The sequence below is a fragment of the Ursus arctos genome, unplaced genomic scaffold (assembly GCF_023065955.2).
Source record: "Ursus arctos isolate Adak ecotype North America unplaced genomic scaffold, UrsArc2.0 scaffold_6, whole genome shotgun sequence".
In the NCBI taxonomy this organism is placed as follows: Eukaryota; Metazoa; Chordata; class Mammalia; order Carnivora; family Ursidae; genus Ursus; species Ursus arctos.
The window spans coordinates 14,309,906-14,332,455 of record NW_026623078.1 but is presented as its reverse complement, the minus strand read 5'-3'; the positions used below and the strand labels follow the sequence as shown (position 1 = coordinate 14,332,455).

Genomic DNA, 22,550 nt, shown 5'->3' with positions numbered 1-22,550 from the left:
AACAGGAGCAAGAAGCTTAGGGAAATTAAGACAGTTAAAAGCACATATACAAGCCCAGAGAGGATACATAGCCAAAAAAGTATGAGAGGCCCTGAAAACTCTAACCAGCTTCATTGGTGAGGGTCTTCCCCTCACAATGCAGTCCTTTAAGATTAGGCGCGATAGTTATTTTTTCAAATGCCAAATCTCAACAAAAGATCACAAGACATATAAAGAGGGAAACACAGCCCAATCAAAGAAACAAAATAAATTAGAGAAACCAACCCTAAGGAAATGAAGATCTCTGAACTTTCTGAGAAATAAATTAAAACTGTGTCAAATATGTTCAGTAAGCTTAAAAAAAATAACACTGAAAGTCAACTTAACAAAAGCAAAAACTGATGCATGAACAAAATGAGAATATCAACAAAAGATGGAAATAAGAAAGCACCAAATACACTGTATGTTAACTAACAAAATTTAAATTTAAAAAAAATAAACAAAAAGAGCACCAAATAGAAATTCTGTAGCTCCTACATACAATAACTGAATCAAATTCATTAAATGATTTGGATAACTGACTTGATCAGGCAGAAGAAAAAAAAGCAACCTTGAAGACAAATCATTTGAAATCATCAAAATTGGAGAAAAAAAGGAAAACAATGAAGAAAAGTGAAGAGAACAGAAGGGATTTATGGAACACCACAAGCAGATCAGTATATGCATTATGAGAATCACAGAAGAAGAAAAAAGAGAGAAAGGGGCAAACAGCTTATCTGAAGAATTGCCAAAAACAACAAATCTAAGAGAAATGGACATACGAATTCAAGATGACCAATGAATTTTAAGATAAACCTGAAGAGACCCAAACAAGATCCATTAAAATCAAATTGTCAAAAGTTAAAGACAAAGAGAAAATCTTGAAAGCAACAAAGAAAAATGACTCATGGTGTACTAGCAAGCATTTACAAGTTCTTGAGTGGATTCTGGAGCAGAAATCATGCAAGCTAGATGACAATGTATAATGTATTGGAACCGCTGAAAGAAAAATCTGCTAACCAAGAATTTTATATCAGATGTTCACTGTCTTTCAAAAAAAAAGAAAGAAATTAAGATTTTTCCAGATAAAACAAAAACTGAGGAAATTCATTACCACCAGGTTGTCCTACAAGAAATGCTAAAGGTATTCCTTCAAGTTGGAAAAAAGAACACCAGACAGCAACACAAAGCCATACAAAAACATATTCTCCCAGTGAAGGTAAATACACAGACAATGTACAGCAACTTTTACTATTATAATTTTGGTGCCTAGGACCACTTTACTATATAGAACTAAAAGACGAAAGTATAAAAAACTATGTTAGTGGTTTTACAATATATAAAGATATAATTTATGACATATGTAGATAATGTCAACAAACTGGAAAAGCTAGAACAAATAGATAAATTCCTAGAAACACAAACATTTTAAGAGTGAATCACAAAAAGCAGAAAATCTGAATATACCAATTATAAGTAATTACACTGAATCAGTAATTTTAAAAAGTACCCTCCCCCAACCAAAAAAAAAAAAAAAAAAGTCCAGGACCAGATGGCTTCACGGGTGAATTATACCATTTAAAGAAGAGTTAATACCTGATAGCTACATGCAAAAGAATGAAACTGGACCACTTTCTAACACCATACACAAAAATAAACTCAAAATGGACTAAAGACCTAAATGTGAGACCTAAAACTATACAAAACAACAACAATAACAACAACTAGAAGAGAACACAGGCAGTAGTTTCTGATATCGGCCATAGCAACATTTCTCTAGATATGTCTCCGAAGGCAAAGGAAACAAAAGTAAAATTAAACTATTGGAACTATATCAAAATAAAAAGCTTTTACACGAGTGAAACCATCAACAAAACAAAAAAGCAACCTACTGAATGGTAGAAGATATTTGTAAGTTATACATCCAAAGAGAGGTTAATATCCAAAATATATAAAGAACTTATACAACTCAGTATCAAAAACAAGTAACTTGATTTAAAAATGGGTAGAGGACTTGAATACACATTATTCCAAAGAAGACATACACATGGCCAACAAACACATGAAAAGATGCTCAAGATCACTAGCCATCAGGAAAATCCAATTCAAAACCACAATGATGTATCACCTCGTGGCTGTCAGAGTGGCTATTATCCAAAAGATAAGAAATAACAAGTGTTGTCAAGGATGTGAAGAAAAGGGTAACCTCGTACACTATTGGTGGAAATGTACTGGAAATGTACTGTTTTCCACTGTGGAAAACAGTAAAAAGGATTCTCAAAAAATTTGAAAAAGGATTACCATATGATCCAATAATTCCACTTCTGGGTATTTATCTGAAGAAAATGAAAACACCAATTCAAAAAGATATGTGTATCCCTATGTTAATTACAGCATTATTTATAATAGCCCAGATATGAAAGCAACCTAAGTGTCCATTGATAGATGAATGGATAAAGAAGATGTGGGGTATATATACACACACACAATGGAATATTACTGAGCCATAAAATAGAATAAAATTTTGCATTTGAAACAACATGAATACAACTAGAGTATATTATGCAAAATGAAATAAGTTAGACAGAGAAAGAGAAATGCTATATTATTTCACTTATTTGTAGAATCTAAAGAACAAAACAAATGAACATACAAAACAGAAACAGACTCATGGATACCAGAAACAAACTACTAGTTACCAGAAGGGTGAGGGATTGGGGTGGAGAGGTGAAATATGTGAAGGAGATTAAGTGATACAAACTTCCAGTTATGAAACAAGTAAGTCATTGGGATATAATGCACAGCCTAGGGAATATAATCAGTAATATAATAACTTTGTATGGTGACAGATGGTAACTAGATTTAACATGGGGATTATTTCATATTGTATTAAAAATATTGAGTTTCATTATGTACACCTGAACTTAATAGGATGTTGTATATCGATTATACTTCAATTTAAAAAATTGCTGAAATAAATAAAAGCAGACAAAAGTAAATGGATAGACAATATTGTTGTCAATACTACCAAAGCATCTACAGATTCAACACAATCCCTATCAAAATCCCAATGGCAATGCATAGAATTGTCAAATCACTATGTTGTACACCCAAAGGTACTATAACATTGTATGTCAACTATTCTTCAATTTTAAGAAAACATTTATTTTTTCAAAATCCCAAAGGTGTTTTTGCATAAGTAGAAAAATGCAACCTATAATTCACATGGAATCTCGAGGGATGCTGAATAGTAAAACAATCTTTAAAAAAGAACAAACTTAGAGATTTCACACTTCCTAATCTCAATACATATTACAAAGCTATAGTAATTAAAACAGCACAGTACTAACATAAAGACAGAAATATACACAAATAGGATAGAGCAGGGAGCCCAGAAATAAACCCGCATATATATGGCCAAATCATCTTTGACAAAGGTGTCAAGACCATTTAACAGGGAAAAGAAATCTCTTCAATATACTGTTGATGAACCTAGATATCCACATGCAAAAGAACGAGACCCTTACTTTATAGCATATACAAAAATTAACTCAAAATGGATTTAAAATCTAAACAGAATAATCAAAACTAAAAACTCCTAGGGAAAAAAAATAGGGATAAACCTTGGGAACACTGGATTTGGCAAAGATGTCTTGGATACGACACCAAAAGCATAGAAAAAGAAAAAAGCACAATAGACAAAGGAGACTACATCAATTAAAAATTTCTAAGCATCAAAGGATACAATTAAAGGAATGAAAAGACAACTTCCAGAATGGAAGAAAATATTTACAAATCATACTTGTGGTAAGAAATAAATCCAGAGTACATAAAGAACTACAACTCAACAAGAAATAGACAAATGTCTAAAAGATGTGAAAATGACATTTAAGAATGGAGAGATGCAAATCAAAACCACGATGAGCCATCACCTCACACCCATTAGGATGGTTACTGTAAGAAATTTTTTAAATAAAAACAGAAAATAAGTGTTAGCAAGGATGTGAAGAAACTGGAACCCTTGTGTATTGATGGTGAGACTGTAAAATGTTGCATTTGCTATGAAAACACTATGCCAATTCCTCAAAAAATTAAAAAAAGAAGTTCCATACAATCCAGCAGTCCTGCTTCTAAGCATATATTCAAAAGAATTGAATGAAGGGTACTGAAGAGATATTTGCACACCTATTACATTATTCACAATAGGCAAGAGTTTGAAACAACCAAAATTTCCATCAGTGGATAAATGGATCAAAAAATGTGGTACATATGTACAATAAAATATTATCCAGCCTTAAAAAGGAAGGAAATCCTACCACACTGTACACCGTGGATGAATATTGAGGACATTATGCTAAATGGAATAAGTCAGTCACAAAAAGACAATTATTGTAGGATTCCAATTATATGAGTTATCTGAAGAAGTCAAATTTATAGAAACAGAAAATAGAATGGTGATTGGCAAGGGCTGAGGGGAGGGGGAAATATGGAGTTCTTTAATGAGTACAGAGGTTTAGTTTTGCAAGATGAAAAATTTCTAGATATCTGTTGCACAATACTGTGAATATATTTAACACTAGTGAACTTAAAAACACTTAAACATAGTTATGACTGTAGTAAATTTTTATTTTATTTTTTTACCACATTAAAAAAAATCAGACAAGAGATTTTGTCACTTACTTGTCCTCTTAAAAAGCTGAAGGAACTCTTTGATCGAATTAGTTGTCTGGATCCTGAATCTCCCTTTTCCCCATAGATAGAAATGTACACACTTGCTACTGTTCCAGCATTCCAACGCTCACCTGTTGCCACATGCACTTCATATACTGTCACTGACAAAAAAAGAAAACTAAGCTTTATATGACAAGAATTATTCATATGATAGAAAAATTACTTACATCTAATCAAGAGTTCCAGTTCCAGTTAAAATGCAGTAACATACTCTACCCAGTCTCTCCCACTGAATACAGCTATAAAATCTTGATGAAATGCATAGAACAGCTGTAGGAAAATGCTGATGTACTGGGGGGATTGGGAAAGAAGATCAGATTTGGAGGTACCAAGAAGTGGCAGTGTCCTCTTTTTTTGTCCTCTGGTATCTTCCACCCTGAACTCAGTTCACCAGAAACCTGGAAATAGGTACTGAAGCTCAGACACAGGGAGCTCAGGAGAGCCCTCTTGCTCAGGCTTAAGAAGCAGGAAAGAAAATTCCTAACACTTGGAGACAGTACAGATATTCTACATTTTTTTTTTTTGCCCTTTCATTTCCCCATTCTCTCACATCCCAGTGCCTAGGCACAGAAGCAAACAGGAACCCACACTCTCAGGGAGAACTTCAGCCTCTGTTCACAGGATCTGGGCTTTAATAGGGTGGGGTCAATCGCAATTGTTTCCTTTACTCTCTCTGTTCTACCATTACTTAGCCCTGGACACAGGAAGACTACAGAAATGTACAGCAAAACAGGTAAACTAAAGCATCAGCTAATCATTAAAAGACCAAAAACAGGAACCAGGGAACTGGAAAGTACCAAAGAGGTTCATAGAGGGAAGAAAGGCAAACACAGAAAGCTCTTTATTAACTCCTGGGCTAATCCCTAAGCTAAAGATGCATGAATACCAAAGACTTTGAGATCTAAACTAATAGATAAACCTTCATGTAGGCCTCAGATTCACCAATGAATAGTATACAGGTGGGACAAATCTGAATAGCACTGCAAAGTCTTTTAAAACTAAACTGACAATGGAACCACAGCCCACAGATGACAGTTGGAATTTGTGGCCTGACAAACTAACCAATGGTCAACTGCCTGTTAAAACAAAAATATAAACATTCTCCACAGGATTTAAATAACATCCAGTGTCTCAAATAATAATATGTAAAATATCCAGGATATAATTCAAAATTATTCAGCATATGAAGAACCAGGAAAATTTCAAATCATATGGGAAAAGACAATGAAGAAGAGATATCAACTTCAAAATGATACGAAGTACTGGAATTATCTGACAAAATCTTTACAGCAACTATGATACAAATGCTACTGTAAACAATCATGCACTCTCAAAATCAATGGAAATATAGAGAGTATCAACAAAAGAAAACTTAAAAAAGACCAAATGGAAATCTTAGATCTCAACAAACACCATAAGCAAATTTTAAAACTTACTGAATAGGGTCCAGAGAATGAGAAGGACAGAAGACAACATTACTGAACTTGAAGAAAGAGTAAATAGAAATTATCCAACTTAACAAAAGAGAAAAATATCTTTAAAAAAATAATAAATGAATAAACAGAGCCTCCGAGACCTGTGGAACAACAATAAAAATCTGATACTCATGTCACATAGCTGAAGGAGAGAAGAAAGAGTATGAAGCCAAAAAAAAAATATTTGGCCCAATAAAAGGAACAAATTAAATAAAAAAAAAAGATCAATGATAAAGAAATGGAGATCTATGAATAACCTGACAATGAGTTCAAATACTCATCTTAAAGATAAAAAATGACCTAAAAGAGAACACAGAATTACAACTAAATAACATCAGGAAAACGATGCACAAAATGAGAATATCAAAAAAGAGGCAGAAACTGTGAAGAACCAAACAGAACTTCTGGAGCTGAAGTTAACCAAACTGAAAAATTCATTAAGCAGATTTAACAAGTAAACTTGACCAGAAAAAGAATCCGTGAATTTGAAGACAAGTAGGTGATTTGAAATTATCTAGTCAGAGGAGCAAAAAGAACATGTTGTGACCTTAAGAAAGAAGGAAATTCTGTTACATAGTACAACATGGATGAACCACAAGAATACTATGCTAAGTGAAATAAGCCAATTACAAATTGGTAAATATATGTTCCACTCATGATTCTAAAGTAGTCAAAATCATAGAAAATAAAAAGTAGAAAGTTGATTGCCAAATGGTGAGTGAATGAAGGAGAGGGAATTACTGTTTAATGGGTATAGAGTTTCAGCTCTGGTCCTTGTTCCACATGCAAGAAGCTTCAAAGGTACCACTCCAGCCTAACAAGCAAAAAGCTGAACAGACTAAAAAATCGACAACTCTTTTTGAATCCATAAAAGAGATAAGGACCCAGGGCAAGCTACAGCCCCCAAGATTGGAGAGACAGATGCACAAAGAAGGAGTCACAGCTTAGATGGTAGCAGAGACTCATGAATAGAAATTGCCATGGAGGGGTACCTGGGTGGCTTAGTCGATTAAGCGTCTCACTCTTGGTTTCAGCTCAGGTCATGATCTCCCGGTTGGGATCAAGCCTGCATTGGGCTCCATGCTCAATACAAAGTCCACTTCAGATTCTTTCTCCCTACCTCTCTGCCCCTCCCTGCTCATGTTCTCTCTAAAATAAATAAAATCTTTTAAAAAGAAAGGAAGGAAGGAAGGAAGGAAGGAAGGAAGGAAGGAAGGAAAGAAGGAAGGGAGAGAGGGAGGGAGGAAGGAAGAAAGAAAGGAAGGAAGAAAGGAAGAAAGAAAAGAAACTGCCATGGCAACCACTGCTGGCACAGGAAATTCTGAACTATAATTAACAAATTGTTGGAGGTTCATTGCCGTCTGAGAGGTAAAAACTCCAGGGGGAGTTCTTAATCATAGGAGCCCCTGCACTTTTGTAAGTTTTGCCTTCAGGAGCTCGCCTAGGTTCTCACAGTAAATATGGGAGAAAATTTGCTCCCTAATTCTGGCAGAGGGAAGCATTTTTAACTACACCAGTGCCCTCGCTACGTTCTTAATAAGTCCTGCCCTCTTGAGAAACAAATTAACCAGATCCTAACCCGCTAGGGTATTAATGGAGCCTGACTGAGCACAGGGAAGGGAAATACCCAACTCAGCCATCCTGTCCCATCTAAGAAAGAAGGAAAAAAACTAAGAAATAGTTATGAAGTTCAAGGTACAAAGGCATAGAGTCACTAAAAGACTGAAACCTAATTCTAAGACTATTAAACCCTTCCCTCCCCCCATGCCTCACCACTGTATTACTAAAGGCCTATTGACTATATTTCCTTTTGTCTGGTACATCATGCCAGCTATCAAGAAAAAATTATAAGGCATATTAAAAGGCAAAAAACACAATTTGAAGAGAAAGAGCAAGCATCAGAAGCAGACATGGCAGGGCACTTGAAATTATCAGACTGAAAATTTAAAATAACTATGATTAATATGCCAAAGACTCTAATAGATTACATAGATAACATGCAAGAACAAATGGACAATGTAAGCAGAAAGATGGGATTCCTAAGAAAGAATCAAAAAGAAATGCTAGAAATAAAAAACATTGTAACAGGGGAAACTGAGTGACTCAGTTAAGCATCCAACTCTTGGTTTTGGCTCAGGTCATGATCTCATGGGTCATGGGATCGAGCCCCACATCAGGTTCTGCACTCAGTAGGGAGTCTGCTTGAAGATTCTCTCCCTCTGCCCCTCACCTCACTTGTGCACACACACACACACACACACACACACACACTCTTTAAAAATAAATTTAAAAAAAAATTATCCGGGGTGGCTCAGTTAGTTAAGCAACTGCCTTTGGTTCAGGTCATGATTCCCAGGGTCCTAGGATCGAGCCCTGTGTTGGGCTCCCTGCTCTGCGGGGAGCCTGCTTCTCCCTCTCTCTCTGCCTGCAGCTCCCCCCACTTGTGCTCTCTCTCTCTCTTAAATAAATAAGTAAAATCTTTTAAAAAAATAAAAAATATAAATAAAATAAATTTAAAAATTAAAAAAACATTATAACAAAAGCAAAGAATGCCTTTGATGGGCTTATTAGATGCTACACTGATAAGTAAAGAATCTCTGAGCTTATCAATCAATAGATATCTCAATAGAGTCCTCCAAATATATATCAATAGAGTCCTCCAAAACTGAAAAGCAAAGAGAACAAAGACTGAAAAACAAGGACTCTGGGAAACTACAAAAGGTGTAATGTACACACAATGCGAATACCAGGAGAAAAAAGAAAGAAAGGAACAAAAGAAATATTTGAAACAATAATGACTAAAAATTTCCCCAAACTAATGTCAGACATCAAACTAAAGATCCAGGAAGCTCAGAGGACACCAAGAAGGGTAAATGCCAAAATAAAAAAATTTTTAACTACTTTAGGCTTATCATTTTCAAACTACAAGAAACCAAAGATAAAGGAAAAAAATCCTGAAGAAATAAAGAAAAAAAAAACCTTATTTATAAAGAAACAAAGATAAGAATTACATCTGAGTTCTCAGCAACCATGCAAGCAAGAAAAGAGTGAAATATTAAAAGTATTAAGAGAAAAAAACACCGAGGTAGAATTCTCTACCCTGTGAAATTATCTACAGTGAAGGAGAAATACAAACTTTCTCAGACAAACAAAAATTGAGAAAATTTGTTGCCAGTAGACCTGCCTTGCAGAAATTGTTAAAAGCTGTTCTTAAAAAAGAAGGAAAATAATATAGGTCAGAAATTCAGACCTATGTAAAGAAAGAAAGACAATCAAAGAAGCAATAAATGAAGATAAAACAAAAACTTTTATTTTTCTTATTCTTAACTCATTTAACATATGCTTATTTAAAATAATAATAGCATCAATGCATTTATTTATATATGTTTATGTATGTATACATAATATATGCTTGTGTGTTATTATATATAAAAAATAAAGCAATGATACAAGATATAGAAGAAAAGAATTATTTGTTATTATAAGGTACTCACATTACCCATGAAGAGATATAGTTATTTGAAAGTGGACTTGGATTAGCTGTAAATGTATACTTGAAACTGTAGAGCAGCCATTAAATAAAGTTTAATAAAGTTTTTTTTTAAAGTATAACTGATAGGCTGAGAAAGGAAAGAAAATGGAATGATGTTCTCAATTGAATACTCTCTTAAAATTACAAAAACAGGGCGCCTGGGTGGCTCCGTCAGTTAAATGTCTGCCATTGGCTCAGGTCATGATCCCAGGGTCCTGGGATGGAGACCTATCGAGCCCCATGTGGAGCTCCTTGCTCAGTAGGGAGCCTGCTTCTCCCTCTCCCTCTGCCGGCCATTCCTCCTGCTTATGTTCTGTCAAATAAATGAATAAAATCTTTAAAAAATAAAATAAAATCACAAAAACAGAATAAGAGTGAAAGACAAAAACAGGAACAAAGAATAAAAGAAGCAAATAGAAAACAGCAAATATGGTATATATTAATCCAATTATATCGACAATCACTTTGGACATCAATGGTCTAAATGAACCAATTAAAAAATTGTCTGAGTGGATTAAAAAATAAGACCCAACTTTATTTTATCTATAAGAAACCTACTTTTAATATAAAGATACACATCAATTAAAAGTAAATGAACAGAGAAAAATATACCATATTAAACTAATCAAAAGAAAGCAGGAATAGCTGTATTAATTTCAGTCACAGCAGATATTAAAGCAGGGAAAGCTATCCTGTATAAAGAAAGGCATTACATAATGATAAAAAGGTCAGTTCTCCAAGAAGACATGATAATACTTCATGTGTATATGCTTAACAACAGAGCATCAGACTACATGAGGCAAAAACTCATGTAGAATATGTAATAGAATTGCAAGGAATAATAGATGAATCCACTATCATAGTTGGAGCCTTCAACACCCCTCTCACAGAAATGGACAGATCAAGCAAGCAGAAAATCAATAAGAACATAAGTGAACTCAATAACACTGTGGATCAATGGTTTATAATTCACATCTATAGATTACTTCATCCAACAACAGCAGAACACACATTTTTCCCCACACTCACATGGGACATTTACCCAGATAGATCACAGTCTGGGCCATAAAACAAACCTTAACAGCTTTAAAAGAACAGAAATCATACAATGTCTTCTCTCAGGCCACAGTGGAATTAAGCTAGACATCAGTAACAGAAAGATAACTGAAAAATTCCATTATGCATGGAGATCAAATAACACACTTCTAAATAACACATGGGTCAAAGAAGTAATCTGAAGCAAAATTCTAAAATATTTTGAACTTAACTGAAATAAAAACACAATTTATCAAAACTTGTGGGATGGAGCAAAAGCAATGCTAAGGGATTTATAACATTGAATGCCTACATTAGAAAAGAAGAAAAGTCTAAAATCAATCACCTAAGTTTCCACCCTGGGAAACTGGAAAAAGAAGAGCAAATTAAATTCAAAGTAGACAAGAAATAAAGAAATAAGACTTAGAGCAGAAATCAATGAAATCAAAAATAAGAAATCAAGAGAGGAAAATCAATGAAACTAAAAGTTATTCAAAAAGATTGATAAAATCAATAAGCCTCTAGCCAGGCTAGTTGAGAAAAAAAGAGAGAGGACACAAATTAGTAATACCAGAAATCAAAGAGGGAATGTCACTACAGATCCCATGGAAACTTAAAATTATACTAAAGGAATGCTATGAACAACTCTATGTTCACAAATTTGATGACCTAGGTAAAGTGGACCAATTGCCTGAAATAGACAATCTGCCAAAATTCACAAAAGAAGAAATAAAATTTCAGTTTGGGAAGATGATAAAAGTCCTAAAGATCTGTTGCAAAACAATGGGAATATACTTAACACTCCTGAAATGTACACTTACATATGTTAAGACAGTCAATTTTGTTATGTGTTTGTTATCACAATTAAAAAATTAAAATTAGGGGTGCCTGGGTGGCTCAGTCGTTAAGCGTCTGCCTTCGGCTCAGAGCGTGGTCCCAGGGTCCTGGGATCAAGCGCCGCATCAGACTCCTCTGCTGGGAGCCTGCTTCTTCCTCTCCCACTCCCCCTGCTTGTGTTCCCTCTCTCACTGGCTATCTCTCCCTCTGTCAAATAAATAAATAAAATCTTAAAAAAATAATAATAAAAAAAATTAAATTAAAGTTAAAAAGAAATACCTCACTAGCCTGAGAAAGTCCATTTTTTTGCTCTGGTTATCTTAGTAACCCTTACCCACTGTAGGAAAATAATTCCATAATTATAAAACATATTTTTTTCAGGTATATATGATAGTATACTGGTTAATCAGGCAAACACTTTAAGACTTCTTTTTACCTTAAATGACAAATACTGTCCTGAGGTGCTTGGGTGGCTCAGTGGGTTAAGTGTCCAACTCTTGATTTCAGTTCAGGTCATGATCTCAGAGTTGTGAGATGGAGCCCTGAGTCAGGCTCCAGGCTGGGCACAGAGCCTGCTTAAGAGTCTCTCTCTTCCTCTGCCTCTCCCTGCCCCCTCCCACTCTCTCTCTCTCTTTAAAAAAAAATGACAAATACTGCCCTAATTCTTTATGGACTCAAAGGTACTCAATATAGCAAAAAAGACACTAATCGAGCATTTCCTTGTTTATACCACCTAGAACTGATGTCTCTGTCACCAGAGAAAGCTGTCACTTATCTACAATAACATCACTTCAACATAGCACCAATCTTTGCTAGAATATTAAACAAAAGTATGGCTAAGATCAGCTATCATTTGTTATATCTACTAATGAGATTTAGATAACTAAAAGCTTACCAAGTTTATTAAGAGTACATGAGAGGGTACAGATAGCACAGAGATAACATATAAGAGGTTTCTCCAACTGGGGGAAGAAACTGGGGGAAAATGTTTATTAATAAACCTTAAGTACCAAGTACTACAAACAAAGCAAGAAAAATTAATATGTATTTGAAGAATATGCATCCTTTGAACAGAATTTTACAGTTAAAATAAGACACAAAAAAGCAAAAAATAACCTCTGCATCCTGACTAACAGTGGGGTAGGAACAGGGTGCCTGGCCAATGTCTCATTTTGGGTGAAGCAAATAGGCTGATGAGGAAGAATGTTGAGAAGAATGCTTATAAAGGGTGATAAAAATGCTTATGAATGGTGAGAACAATGCTCATACAAGCCTTCACTTTTCTGCAAATGGAACTATTCAAATATATCAAAATATTTCAACTTCAGAAAATTAACAGAGAGTTTATTACACCTTAGTTAAAAAGTCACAATGGAATCATCAGCTTCTGCAAATGTTTTACTTTCCCTAAAAAAGTTACACAAGTTATTATGTACCTAAGCCTAATATCAGATTATATGACATTGTGGAACTCTTCTTAATCTTCACATAAGATTTATTACCATTTATTGCTTTAGAAAACTAAGATATCACATTTTGGGTAAGAAATATTCTGGATAGAAGAAAAATTTATTTTTGTAAATTACCCATTTAATAATTCTTATGTACCTTTTTCTTATTCTTCTATTCTCTTCCAAAGCAGAGGCCAGCCAACACAAGAGCACCCTTACAGAGTCACCCTGAACTACGCAGTACAAGTGACTCACTAACCTATTTCTCAGCCATATTTACATAAGGCTTGAATACACCTCTGCTTTTGGCCAAATGCTTAAAAAGTCATTGAGCAGTTCTGTTTTCATTTCCTGAGCAGTTCTGTTTTCATTTCCTACCTTTCAAAACTAAGGTAGAACCTGGTGGCTAAAGTGTACACTGACTTGCATTTCTTAGCCATGGAATAACTTCTTCGTTGGGCACTCAACTGTCTCATGACCTTCTAAAAATTAATTTCTTGTTTTGATTAAGAGACATTTCAGGGGCACCTGGGTGGCTCAGTTGGTTAAGTGTCTGACTTCAATTCAGCTCATGATCCCAGGGTCCCAGGACAGAACCCCACATGGGGCTCCCCATTCAGCGGGGTGTCTGCTTGTCCCTCTCCCTCTGTCCCTCCCCCTGCTTGTGCTCTGTCTCTCTCTAAATAAATACATAAAATCTTAAAACAAAAATAGAGGAATCTCATTTGACCTCTCTGCAAGGTTAATTGTAGACAAAAACATATTCCTGAATGCCAGTACATGAAACAACTACAAAATATTTAGATGCAGCTTTCACATCAGAAGAGATAATTGGTAAAAAATGAGCAGTTGCTTACTCATTATTTGTTCATTTATTTGTTTACTCACCATGTATTTATCAAGTTCCCTGTCCTTAAGCATTTAGGCAAACAAGTTTTATTTGTGCTTCCTGGAGTTGGATCTTCCCTACCTGGAAGCATGGGTTGTCCTTTGTTTAAAACAGGAAATTCTCGACAGATTTCCCCATCCTCTTGATCTCGTGCCAACCATCGTTGAACAGGTATATAAAACTTTTTTCCAGAATTCATGTTCCACAATTGTATCTACAAAGCAACAGTATTTCTTGTAAAACATGTTAGAATACTTTATCAAAGAGTCAAATAAAAGTTTTTGTCCAAGCCTGACACTTAGCTCATAGAATATCATGATACTTCTTTTTAAATACAAGTTGTTGAATACTTGACAAGAAAATTTCTTCTTTTATTGCCATCTCAAGTACAATGACATTTCTTTTCTTTATTTTGAAATTTTTCTATTTCTAACTTCTCTATATTGAAATGCTAAAAATACCAATTTCCTCCCCAAATTTTCTAAGTGTCAATATTTTCCTATTTAGAAAGAGATTCACAATTTTCAAAAATCTATTACTTCCCTGTTCTAATCTCTTAGTAAATACATTTTTTATTTCAAAATGATTTTATAAAATGTTAACATGAGCTTAGATTTCATGCACTACAGAATCAAACTTATACAGTATTTTTTCTGTGGGTCCTCAGCAATGAATGAAATTTAAGCAATAATTATTTATTTGGGTATCTCTTATGCCATATTCTTTCTATTCCATTTACCCTGGAGTTAAACAAAGATGTTAATAAATTCTGTTAGGATCAGATGAATTCTAAAAATCATCAGAAAGTAGAAACTAAGATTCCTGATTCTAAAATCTGTCTTTCATGAGTAGGGTACTATTATTGTTTTAAAAGCTTCAGTGAGTGTTATTTTATCTGTTAATCTTATAATCTTTAAAATGCCTTAATCAGAGATTTTCTATTTTAATGTGTTTAAGAAATGAGGTTGTTATAAAGATAGATTTTCAATCCCTAAACATACTAATTCTGTAGATTTTGTAAGGCCCAGAAATTTGCATTCAATAATTCATACCATGTGTGATTTTGGTACAATCACACTTTTAGAAAGGTTTCCTGAGAAACACAGATTATCATTGGTTTACAAGACTGCTGGCATTGCTATTTGATTTGGTTATTTTAAGTAAAGCCCAAGCCAAATTACTTGAGAAATACAAAATAAATCGTCATTTGGAACTTTTTATTTTGTAATCTTCTTAACTAAACTTGAAAGAACCAAGATTAAAGTCCTAAAAGTAATGCAATTATTTTATGGACTCTGGAAACATTGTATCATTATTGCTATAATGGACTAAATGTTTTAATTCAAATCCCTTCAAGTTATAGGCACAAATTGGCTTACTTTAAATTTTAAATTTTAAACTTCTAAACTATAAGAATTGAACAGAAAATACCTAACACATTATCTAGCAACTTAACTTGGCAAAATTAGTAAATTATATAAGTGCCTCATCTACCTAGAATAAACCTTTGAATCAAGAACACCTCTCTTCTTCATTGGTACTCAAAGACAGGTGAGGTAAAACTCAGGCAAACAAGTTGCCTTTCAATGACAGTAATTGTCATACAAAGACAGACAACAGGAATGTTCAGCCAATTTTTTTGTCTTTCCTCTGCAATATTACAAAATCTTGTCAGATCACTTAACCACTGTCTCAACATCCCAGCTGAACATATATGTATAATGAATATAATATTGCTTATTGGTTTTCAATCAAATCAGGTTGCAGGAGTATTAATGATAATTTTCATAAATTAACTTACTAGGAGAGAAAAAAGTAAAAGATGTTATATATGATCACTTAAGTATCAATTTGAATAGCATACTTCAAAAACTCTATATAGCATAAAAGAGAGGATTATGCCATATAGAAGAAAAGCAGTAATCTAACTTCTACATTCATATTTTCATAAAGTGAGTTTCATTTTTCAATTTCCTTCAGGATCTTTTGTGACTTCAATGCAAAGAAGATGGCATTATTTTTTTTTTTAGATTTTATTTGAGAGAAAGCTAGTGAGAGAGAGAGAGCATATTCTCAGGGGAAGGAGCAGAAGGAGAAGCAGGCACCCACTGAGCAGAGAGCCCCACATGGACTCGATCCCAGGACCCTGAGATCATGACCAGAGCGGAAAGCACATGCTTAACCAACTGAGCCACCAGGCGTCCCAAAGATGGCATTATTAACAACTATATATATATACATATATCTATTTATCTGCTAACAGAATAAAAGCATTTTTAAGGGATTACTTATCTTCCACAAATTTTTCATTAATTTTCTCACATATTACAAAACTGTAGAACAAGTCTGCCAAGAATATCAGAGATTGACAAGATGTTCTTTGCATTTTGAGAACTTGCTTACATAAGTTCATTTATTTTGAAATGACAAAAGATGGAAATACACCATACACAAAAATGGATAACAAGATTTTTGATTTTCAATGTTGAAGAGCGTTTGTTGGCAACTATGGTACTAAGTAAAATTTTTAATTCTGAATAATTTAGAAAACGTAAGCCTTTTTTTTGCTACTAAATGTATTCAAGTGGCATTATTTGCTTAGCATGAATAGACCAAATTTGAGAGCTGGCATTCAAGTCTAGCAGATTATTATTTCACCAACACAAATGGTCTATTTTTACAATCCTTTCAAAACAGATAACATTCACCTAGTCACATTTTCATCAATAGTGCAACCATATCAAGAAGCAATGTAATTGTCAGAACACGATGTTGTACACCTGAAACTAATGTAACACTGTGTTTCAACTCTACTTAATAAAAATAATAATAAAATAGTTAAAACTAAAATAAAAAGAAGAAGTAATGGGAGTTTATCCAGAGTCCCAAGTACTTTCTTTTCTTTGCAAAGAGGTAAAAGGATTATTTACTTGAGGTGCTTCCCTCAATAAATTAGGAATTAAATTATTAATAAGGGCGTATGATACTGTTGTTTTGACAAACATACTGACTAAAAAGATCTAGGTTTGATTCCATCAATTTGCAACAGGTGTGAAATGCCTCTTTGAGGTTTGATTCCTGAACAGAATTTGCAGAGGGTTTTGCAAAGGACAGGAGTGTTGATGTGTCTTTACCTCTTTACAGTGCCAGGAAGGGGAGGGTCCAGAGTTAGTATGACCAATACGAATCTTAAAGAGTGTTCCAATATCTCCCATCATGATCTAGAAAAGAACCAAGAAAATGTCTTTTCAAAGTAATCTCACAAAATCTATTTAAAAATAGCTCTCATATTAGGACATTATATATCAATAAAGGGGTTAACCATCAAGAAATATAATAATTATAAACATGTATATATCTCATGACAAAGTGCCAAAACATATGAAACAAAAATTGACAAAACTGAATAGAGAAATAGTCTACAATAATGGTTAGAAATTTCAATACATCACTCTGCATGATGTGTAGACTAACTAGACAGAAGATCAATAAGGAAATTAAGGACTTGAACAATATTATAGACCAACTAGATATAACAGATATTTATAGAACATTCCACTCAACAAAAGCAGAATACAGTTCTCTCAAGTACACATGGAACATTCATTCTCCAGGGCAGACTGTATACCACAAAAAAAGTTTTGAAAATTAAATAAGACTGAAATCACAAAGAGAATAGTTTCTAACTACAATGGAATAAAACTAGAAATCACCACAAGAAGGAAAAATTGAAAATCCGCAACTATGTGTAAATTAAACAACATACTCTTAAGCAACCAATAAGTTAAAGAAATTGCAAAGGAAATTAAAAAAGAACTTGAGATTAATGAAAAATAATAATTACATTAAAATATAGGGAATAAAGTGAAAGCAGAGCTTAGAGGGAAATTTTAGCTGTAATTCCTTAAAGTTTGAATGTACTTAAAAAGGAAATCATTTCAGATGGGTACCCATCAGCTAAGTTGGCAAGCTTACTGTGAGAAAAAAACTTCTTTGGAGATTCTGACCTAATTAATCCAGAGACTCTAAGCAAAAAGAAGGAAAAAGGGGGAGGGGGCGGAAAAGGAGGAAGAAGAAAGGGAAGAGAGGGAAGGAAAAAGGAGGTGGGAAGAGAAAACAGATGGGGAGGAGAGAAAGAGGAAGAGGAAAAAGAATAAAGAAGATCTCAAATAATTAATATAGCTATACAATGTTAGGAACTAGAAAAAGAAGAGTAAACTAAATGCAAAGCTAGCAGAAAAAAAGGAAATAATAAATATTAGAATGGAGATAAAATAGAAAATAGTAAATAAAATCAATGAAATCAAAAGTTGGTTCTTCAAAAACACCAAAATTGACAAATATTTAGCTACTCTAAAGAAAAAAGAAAGAATACTCCAACTCCTAAAATCAGAAATGAAAATAGAGACATTACCGCTAAACTTACAGAAAGAAAAAGGATTATAAAAAAAGAATATCATGAATAATTGTAGGCCAAAAAATTAGTTAACCTATATGAAATGTATGAATCTTAGAAACACACAAATTATCAAAACTGACTCAGGAAAAAACAGAAATTCTGAATAGGCCTATAAAAAGTAAAGAGATTGAAGCAGTAGTCAAAAACTTCCCAATAAAAAAAGGCCTAGAACAGATGGTTTCATTGGTAAATTCTACCAAATACTTTATCATTAATATATAACGTTCTTTTTTATTGAGCTATAATTGACATATAACATTATATTAGATTCATGTATATGATGTGATATTTGTGTAACCTATGAAATGGTCACCACAATAAGTCTAGTTACCATCTGTCACCACGCAAAGTTTCGCAATTTTTTTCCTGTGATGAGAACTTTTAAGATTTACTCTCTTGGCAACTTTCAAATGTGCAATACAACATTACTGACTACAGCAATGCTGTAATACTACATCCCTGTTACTTATTTATACCCTCAACTCTCCTTCCACCTGGCAACTACCAGTTCTGGATATCTACTAGTTTTGTTTTGTTTCCTTGTGGGTTTTTTTTTAGATTCTGCATATAAGTGAAATCATATGGTATTTGTCTTTCTCTGACTTACTTCACTTAGTATAATATCCTCAAGGTACACTTACATGGCCACAAGTGTCAAGATGTCATTCTTTTTTATGACTGAGTAGTAGTCCATTGTGTATTTATACCACATCTTTATCCATTCATCCATCAATGGATGCTTAGATTAGTTCCATATCTTTGCTATTGAAATAATGCTGCAATGAACACAGGAGTACATATATCTTTTTGAAATAATATTTTCACATTTTTTGATTCCAGAATTGGAATTGCTGGATCATATGGTATTTCTATTATTTTTTTTTTTAGAAATCTCCATAGTGTTTTCCACAGTAATTGTACCAATTTATATCACCACCAACAGTGCACAAGGATTCTCTTTTCTCCTCTTCTTGCCAACTTATTATTCCTTATCTTTTTGGTAACAGGTGAGAAGTGATATCACATGGTTTTTATTTGCATTTCCCTCATGATTAGTGATGTTAAGCATCTTTACGTGTGCTTGTTGGACATTTATATATCTTCTTTGGGAAAATGTCTATTCAGATCTATCCATTTCTAATCAGATTATTTCTCTGATATTGAATTATGGGAGTTAATTATATATTTTGTATATTAACCCTTTCCTAGATATATGATTTGGAAATATCTTCTCCTATTCAGTAAGTTGTCTTTTTATTTTGTTGATGGTCTCCTTCCTACAGAAGATTTTAGTTTGATGTACTACCGCTTGTTTATTTTTGCTTTTCTTGCCCTTGCCTTTGGAGTCAGCCAAGATTAATGTCAAAAGGCTACCACCTATGTTTTCTTCAGGAGTTTTACAGTTGCAGATACTACATTCAAGACTTTAATTGATTTTGAGCTAATTTTTGTGTATGGTGTAACATGGTGGTCCAGTTCCATTATTTTGCATGTGGCTGTCCAGTTTCCCCAACACCATTTATTTGTTGTATATTCTTGCCTCCATTTATCATGAATTGACTATATATGCATGGGTTTCTTTATAAGTTCTCTATTCTGTTCCATTGATCTATGTGTCTGTTTTATGTTGATACCATACTGTTTTGATTACTAGAGGTGTGTAGTGTATATTCATTTTTTATAATAATTTATGTTATGTTAGTCACCATACAGTACATCCTTAGTTTTTGATGTAGTGCTCCATGATTCATTATTTGCATATAATACCCAGTGCTCATCACAATATGTGCCCTCCTTAATATCCATCACCAGTCTATCCCAATCCCCCACCCCTCTCCCCTCTGAAGCCCTCAGTTTGTTTCCCAGAGTCAGTCTCTCATGCTTCATTCCCCCTCTGTTTACCCCCCCATTCATCCCTTCCTTCTCCTACCGATCTCCCTGCTATTCCTTATGTTCCACAAATGAGTGAAACCATATGATAATTGCCTTTCTCTGCTTGGCTTATTTCACTAAGCATAATCTCCTCCAGTCCCATCCATGTTGCTGCAAATGTTGGGTAATCATTCTTTCTGCTGGCTGAGTAATATTCTATTGTATATATGGACCACATCTTCTTTATCCATTCATCTGTAGAAGGGCATCTCAGCTCCTTCCACAGTTTAGTTATTGTGGACAATGCTGCTATGAACATTGGGGTGCATATGGCCCTTCTCTTCACTATGTCTGTATCTTTGTGGTAAATACCCAGTAGTGCATTGCTGGGTCATAGGGTAGCTCTATTTTTAACCTTTTGAGCAACCTCCACACTGTTTCCCAAAGTGGCTATACCAACTTGCATTCCCACCAAGAATGTAAGAGGGATCCACCCTTTCTCCACAACCTCTCCAACATTTGTTGTTTCTTGCCTTGTCAATTTTTACCATTCTAACTGGCATAAGGTTAGAATGTTGGTCTCCATGTGGTTTTGATTTGAATTTCCCTGATGGCTAGTGATGTTGAACATTTTTTCATGTGTCTGTTAGCCATTTGTATGTCTTCATTGGAAAAGTGTCTGTTCATATCTTCTGCCCACTTTTTGATTTGTTTCTCATGTATTGAGTTTGAGAAGTTCTTTATAGATCTTGGATACCAGCCTTTTATCTGTAATGTCATTTGCAAATATCTTCTCCCATTCTGTGGGTTGCCTCTTTGCTTTGATGACTGTTTCCTTGGCTGTGCAGAAAATTTTTATCTTGATGAAGTCCCACGAGTTCATTTTTTCTTTTTTTCCCTTGCCTTTGGAGACGTGTCATGAAAGAAGTTGCTGTGGCCGATGTCAAAGAGGTTGCAGCCTATGTTCTCCTCTAGGATTTTGAAGGATTCCTGTCTCACATCGAGGCCTTTCATCCATTCGGAGTTTATTTTTGTGTATGGTGTGAGAGAGTGGTCAAGTTTCATTCTTTTGCATGTAGCTGTCCAATTTTCCCAGCACCATTTATTGAAGAGACTGTCTTTTTTCCACCAGATGTTTTTCCTGCTTTGTCAAAGATTAGTTGACCATAGAGCCAAGGGTCCATTTTGGGGTTCTCTATTCTGTTCCATTGGTCTATGTGTCTGTTTTTGTGGCAGTACCATGCTGTCTTGGTGATCACAGCTTTGTAGTATAGCTTGAAATCCAGCAACGTGATGCCCCAACTTTGTGTTTCCTTTTCAACAATTTCTTGGCAAGTCGGGGCCTTTTCCAGTTCCACAGAAATTCAAGGGCTGTTTGTTCCAGTTCTTTGAAAAATGCCATTGGTATTTTGATCGGGATGGCATTGAAAGTGTAGATTGCTCTGGGTAGCATAGACGTTTTAACTATGTTTATTCTTCCGATCCATAAGCATGGAATATTTTTCCATTTTTTGTGTCTTCTTCATGTCTTTCAAGAGTGATTTGTAGTTTCTAGAATATAGATCCTTTACCTCTCTGGTTAAATTAATTCCGAGATAAGGTATGATTTTTGGTGCTATTGTAGTGTATACTCAAATCTGGGATTGTGATACCTCCAAATTTGTTCTTTCTCAGAATTGGTTTGGCAACTTGGGATCTTTGTGGTTTCATACAAATTATAGGATTGATCTATTTCTGTGAAAAATGCCATAAATTTTCAGAAGGAAGCATTTAATACATAGATTGCTTTAGCTAATATGGACATTTTAACAATATTAATTCTTCTAATCCATAAGCATGGAGTATCTTCCTATTTATTTATGTCTTCAATATTTTTCATCACTCTCTTCTAGTTTTCAGTGTACAGGAATTTCACCTCCTTGATTAAATTTATTCCTAGGTATTTTATTCTTCCTGATACAATTGTAACTGGGATTGTTTTCTTAGTGTCTCTTTCTTATAGTTCACTGTCAATGTATAAAAACACAACAGATTTTCGTATATTGGTTTTGTACTCTGAAACTTTACTGAATTTGTTATTAGTTCTAACAATTTTTTGGTGGATTCTTAGGGGTTTACTATATATGAAAACATGTAATCCACAAATAGTGACAGTTTTACTTTTTCCTTTACAATTTAAGTGACTTTTATATCTTTGTCTTGCCTAATTGCCCTGGCTAGGACTTCTAATACTATGTTGAATAAAAATGAC

At 34.1% G+C, this 22,550-nt stretch overlaps 1 protein-coding gene across 1 annotated transcript in view; it reads right to left on the bottom strand.

The window, feature by feature from the left end:
* RP1 (RP1 axonemal microtubule associated) overlaps positions 1 to 22,550 on the bottom strand; it is a 345,533-nt gene that overhangs the window by 221,812 nt on the left and 101,171 nt on the right. Inside the window, exons 5-7 of the mRNA XM_044390380.3 lie at positions 17,103 to 17,189; positions 14,050 to 14,182; positions 4,699 to 4,850 (exon numbers count right to left, since the gene is read on the bottom strand). Of these exons, the coding sequence (XP_044246315.3) occupies positions 4,699 to 4,850; positions 14,050 to 14,182; positions 17,103 to 17,189 (372 nt within the window). The remainder of the gene's footprint in view (positions 1 to 4,698; positions 4,851 to 14,049; positions 14,183 to 17,102; positions 17,190 to 22,550) is intronic.